The sequence below is a fragment of the Gekko japonicus genome, unplaced genomic scaffold (genome assembly GCF_001447785.1).
Source record: "Gekko japonicus isolate JY-2015 unplaced genomic scaffold, Gekko_japonicus_V1.1 scaffold4017, whole genome shotgun sequence".
Taxonomy (NCBI): domain Eukaryota; kingdom Metazoa; phylum Chordata; class Lepidosauria; order Squamata; family Gekkonidae; genus Gekko; species Gekko japonicus.
Genome location: NW_015175490.1, coordinates 68,693 through 74,694, shown reverse-complemented (window position 1 = coordinate 74,694; position 6,002 = coordinate 68,693). Strand labels below are relative to the sequence as shown.

General features: G+C 37.7%; 1 protein-coding gene across 1 annotated transcript in view; it reads right to left on the bottom strand.

Annotated features, from left to right (window-relative positions):
- The window catches only part of SNX16 (sorting nexin 16), a 32,971-nt gene that overhangs the window by 22,923 nt on the left and 4,046 nt on the right, over positions 1–6,002 (bottom strand). Inside the window, exons 2-3 of the mRNA XM_015425988.1 lie at positions 3,343–3,800; positions 1,427–1,513 (exon numbers count right to left, since the gene is read on the bottom strand). Coding sequence (XP_015281474.1) covers positions 1,427–1,513; positions 3,343–3,714 — 459 coding nt within the window. The 5' untranslated portion in view covers positions 3,715–3,800. The remainder of the gene's footprint in view (positions 1–1,426; positions 1,514–3,342; positions 3,801–6,002) is intronic.

Sequence of the window (6,002 nt, the reverse complement as noted above, 5' to 3'; positions counted from 1 at the left end):
TGGCTCTTAGGGAAAATATTTTTTAAAAGGCTACACAGATGGTATATGTCTCCTGAAAAGTTGGCTAAAATATATACTGGACTGGATGCAAAATGCTGGAAATGCAAGTACCAGATTGGTACTTACTATCATGTATGGTGGCTATGCCCTGAAGTGAAGGCTTTTTGGAGGGAGGTACAGAAGTTGATCTGGCAGATCACTAAAATACAAATCCCTATGGACCCCGAGATATTTTTGTTGACCATCCTTCCAGATGGTTGGAGACAAAAAGAAAAATTCCTAATTCTACATATACTCACAGCTGCTAGGCTGGTGTTGGCCAGGGAATGGAAAGCTGAACAGGTACCGACAAAAGAACAACTGATTATCAAAATGATTGATATTGCCGAAATGGACAATCTAACTCAAAAGATAAATGGAAATATGAGCTCAAGATTCAAGAACGTTTGGTCACCGGTATATAAATGGCTAAACGGCTAGACGATGACTAAGATGACCAGGAGGTTCTGTATTAGATGTATATGGTGTGTTTTGTTGGTGGAGGGTTATGCTGTTGAGTCCTGTGTGGTGTTAAAATAAATAAAGACTATTATTTAAAAAAAAAAAAAAGGACTGGCTACATTAGGGGTGTGTGGCCTAACATGCAAAGGGTTCCTGCGACAAAAAAAGCCCTGGGTTTTGACAACAAGCAAGGTAAACAGAATAAGAAGCAAAAAGTGGGTGTGGCTGGATGACCACACTTCTGGTAATGTGGGGTGTGGCGTAATATGCTAATGAGCTGCTCTGTCAGGGATGTGGCCTAATATGCTAATGTGTTTCTGCTGTTGGGTGTGGCCTGTTATGCTAATGAGTTCCTGCTGTGCTTTTTCTACAAAAAAGCCCTGATTATACAGAGATATTAAGGAACAGAAAAATTACTACATTCCCCGCATACAGGACATATTTTCAAAGGCAAATACTTTACAGAAGGATAATTACATGTTATTGCACTTCTGGTTAATAAAGGAGGAAGCATTGTGAGGCACAGACTTGCAACTGGTTGGAGTGCATGTGCGTGGGGGGGGGGGGCGTCACTTTAAGGGAAAACCTGGAAGTGACATTGTGACTCTCGGCAAATTGCTGGAAATGCTATGGTAAAACCATAGTTTCTGGTGATTCCTAGACTGGACTGATGTAATTTCCAGGCTTCTCCCGAAGTGACATCACAAATTATTGTGACATCACTGGAACAATGGTTGGAAACAGGAACTGGGGGTGGGGAACCCTAATTGGAAGGTATTTTTATGAGTAATAGTCTATGATAAAATAATTATCAATACTTCTCAATCACAAACCATTCATATTTTGAAAACCTGTCAATTTATGAAAAAATGAAAAAAAGGAAGGCTTATATTGTTTGCCTGGACATGTTTGCCTTTTTGTTTACCTTGTCATTAAGCCTGGAGAAGTCGGTATACCTTCTGAAAACCACCCAGTTTTCCTCAGGATTTCTCTTAATAAGGACTTTATAAACCTGTTAAGCAGAAATCTATTAAAGCAACTTCACTAAATCTTGTGTGCAGTGTAGCATTCTCACATTATTACACTGCAATTACTGGAAAGCTGACATAAACATGCTTTGTTTGAGGAAGAGAACACGTAAAATCAAAACTTGCAAAATGTTTACTTAAGTCTGAAAAATAAACATCTGTTTCATGACCGCATAAGGCTGGCATGGTATTTACAAGTGTAGTATTTTTCAGAAAGCCAACTGGTGCCAGCTGTATTTTTACAAACATTTTTAAAAACTCATTCATGAGCACAGAAGATTTCCACAAATTATGCACAACCTTACAATCTGATTGTAACTGTGTCAATAGCAAGTGTCATTGGCTTTACTGGCCCTTATATTCATATAAATATGGTTAAGACATCAGACTTTTAACTGTTATAAGTAACACCCATTGAGAATGTGGTGAATTAACATCAGAATTTGCTAATTTTATGATAACTGAAATTAGAAAATAAAGCTAACATATGTACTTTAATATCTAAATTATTGGATGCCCATCTATTTCTCCTGTTTCACCAGGAACTAACAGGTAGCTTTAATCCTATCAGCCAAAACCTGCTGATGCTCCTCCTCCATGGACTGCAACAGGGGATTTTATGAGAATGTGTGCACTCAGGGCTAGGAGGTAGACACTGAGCCTATAGAAGAGATGATCTGCATGTCTACTTCATATGCTGGTAACCACAGAAATACTGTGTTTCTCATATTACATTTTGGAAAGCAATTAACTTTGAATCTGTGTTAGTAAGGGCTGTGGCTCAGTGGTCAAGCATTTACTTGGTATGCAGAAGGTCCCAAGTTCAATCCCTGGCATCTCCAGGTAGTAGGTGATGTGAAAGACCTCTGCCTGAGACTACTGCACAGTTAGGATTGCAAATTGTGATGAATTTAAAGAATGGAAAGAGATTTAGAATATGTTGTTTTTTAAGGGGCTCTCATGAAGGATCATCGCTGACCCAACACTATCAGAAGAATCACAACACCCAACAGGAGGTGTTGCATCCTACCACTCTGCTCAGCTAAGTGCAGAGCCTACCACTAGTACAAAAGACTCTTCCTCTGGTGAGCTTCTTACACTGAAAAAAGGATCTCAAATTAGCTGAGTGGAATGGTAGGATACAACCCAATATTCAGAAACATTGTTCTAAGTTTAGTGTTATCTTTCAACATTACCAAGTAAGCAGGTATTAAAACATCTAGGTACATTACTGGCATTTATTCCATAGGAACATGACTCCTGAGAGTAGACTGAGTCCTTTCCTTTCTGCTTATTTGCAGCCTGCCTGCTACTGTAATTCTGTTTATTATAATGGAGTTCTCAATTCATTGACTGGAGCTAATGAACAAGAGCATGCAGCCAACTCAACACAAGCCCTTGCTTGTATAAAACAGTGCTGCCAATTCAGAATAGCCATCCTCCTCCAAACACTTCAAAAACCAAACAGTGGGATCAGGCTAAAAATAGTAGAAGTGGTCCTATGTGATCAAGCAAATTTGAAGCCACCTGTATACAGCTGAACAAAGTTAAAGTTTCAGAACTTAAGTATTTATCTTTTTTTTTTAATTGAAACCAGCTAGTTTTATAGAAGTTCAAAGAGCCTTGTACAGCAGGGGCCACTTAAAAATCATTAAAGTAAAGAAAAGTCTAGGAAGAATCCCATACCTGTGATTCAGCTCACCATGAAGTTAGACTAATATTCATAAAACATTCTATAATCTTCAAATATTAAAGTGTTGGAGTAAAAATCTTCAAACAAGGAAGGATTTGAGACAACAAACCCACAACTTACAGTAAATTTTGCTCTCTCTTCCATCACCTCGTACCCTAGTATTGTAGGTGTTGTAGGCCGATCTTCCCAGCTCCCAGAGTCTGTGTTTTGTGTGGTATCTTCTGAGGGTTGTGTACAGTATTCCATAGATGAGTTCATGCCTACAAACTTAGTCCTAACAAGTGGGCTGTTACAAGGAGATGAAGTGGCACCAATCTCATCAGGGACACTCATTTTTTTAAAGCTACTGTTAGAAGAGTCTTCCAGATGCCCTTTGGAAGAACTTGAGCTTGTTGAAATGCTTCCAAGAGATGATCTTCTTTGGTTTCTATTTGCTGCAAAACTAGTAGAACTTCCTATGGGAATTGGAACGGGAACATATGGGGTAGCCATTCTTCATTAGACAGCATAAGAACATTTACTGTTCTTGATTGCAGAACTTAAAACAACGATCTTTCATTAACTTTCACTTCAAATGTCTAGGGGAAAAGGAAGTGGTTTTATTATGAGAATATCAGACTACAATGGTGTTTCTTAAAACATTTATATTGTTATTATACAACAATAAAGTATTGAATCATTTCAAAGAATGGTGCAAATTGGGTGGAAAAATCTACAGACTGAGAATGATACTTTGTAATTTAGATGTAGTAGACACCATCAAATCTTATAAAAATCTTCAATAAATGCTTGCATCAGTGATTTATCTTGTCCTACCTAATATTCACAAACTTAGAGAGGGTCCCTGCTTTACATCATCACATTTTGCCAAAGTATTTTCAACTCCTGATTCTTCCCTTGTGCTGTCAGCCTATCTAACCCTATCACATAAGTTGAAGAACAAATCCTTAAATGCATAGGGGCAACTCTTGAAGTTGCTTAAACATTTCATTCAATATCACTCTGTTCAAACTTTGTAAAAAGAAGATCAACATGAAGAAAAATAAACATGCTTTAATGTACTTGACCTGGGAGTCTCCGGTCCAAATCCCCACTGTACCATGGAAGCTTTTCTAAGTAACTCTGGGCCAGTCACTATATCTCAGCCTAACCTCGCTCACACACAGGGTTATTGGGAAAGTAAAATGGAGGAGGAGAAACCAATGTACACTACCCTGAGCTCCTTGGAGGAATGACCACATTAAAATGTACTCTTTATATAAATAAATAGCTAAGATTAACAGTCATTTATTTCCAGTGCATCTCAGAAAGGCACAGGAAAAAAGGACCATATGAAGTATGAGTCTAGTAGCACCTTAAAGACCAGCAAGATCTCCAGAGCATAAGTTTTTGAGAGTCAAAGCTCCCTTTATGAGAAATCTGATGAAGAGAACTTTGCCTCTCAAACCAGAACATATGAAAGAAGCAATTTTTTTTGACCTCAGCATTGAGCCAAAAAAGTGATAAAATAGTTAAATAAATGAAGTACCATAACTCTTCACATCTGCACTTCTGTAGATTTCAGATGTAAAGCTGAACTATAGGTTATCATTATATGAGTAAGCTCTTTTGCTTACATGCCCCTTCCTTCATAATCTTGTGACTTCCGCTTTAGTGCAAACCATACTTAGTGCTGCATCCAAATCAGAACTGCAAACCAACTTCAAACTATGGTTTGCTCATCTGGATGTGACAGCAAGGTATGTCTTACTCACAAGCAGATGGCCCCCAAGCACAAGGACAAATAAGCACAAAGGTATGCTTCACATGGCACTGAATAATTTTTTAATTATAATTTTGATACTTCTAAAGAGATATGCCTTAAATATATCTAATTCCTAGCATATATGGAAAAAAGCAGCCAAAGCTGAATGTTTTGATAAGGTGTTGAACAAAAAAAGAAGCGTGCTGTGGTACAACCTCAGTGTAAATCAGCTAATATATTTAAGTTTAATATGACTAACACACATAATCATTACTCGACCAACTACCCAAAAAACCCACACCCACCCTTCCCTGACTTATTTAAGAATCAGAGTTGATTTAATTTGATCTAACAATTGAGCTTCATGCTTTCTGGAATAACTTAAATGCCTATTCATTCTAAAATAAATACTACCATCAAAATTGTGAGAGACAAAGACAGTAAATAAGACAATCAACATTTATGCTTTCATTCTAAGTAATTACCACCTGATTATCATATTGTAAAGAGGCTGGATTCCTGTACCTCTGCATCATCACATGCCATGAAACAATATCACACCATTTTCTCAATCCTATGGATTAAATCACCAAGTACTTCTCTCCTAGAACTGGAATGCACTTGTAATCCCAATACAGCATGGGTACATAAATCAAACCACACCAAGGCCCATTTATTTTCCTAACTCAAAAGGGCCACATTGTTACATTAATTACAAGAAAGCATTTTTCTTGTTAATATAATTTTAACTTATTTGTTTTTAACATATTATCTGCTTTACTGTTTTCTATTAACCTTCCCTCCTTTTCTCCACTTCACAGCATTCTCTCTCTGAATCCCATAGTGTTCTATCCTGCCTTGTTGCACAATGACAGGTCTGTACCATTGTTCTGTCTCCCCGCTTCTATCTTTCAAACCCACAAACCTCTCCGTAAACCTCCCCACATTCAACAGCACTCTCTCTTTCCACTCCCCTTTCTGTTACCTTCAACTTTGTCTTCTTCCCACACCAGGTCTCTATGATCCCCACTTTTTA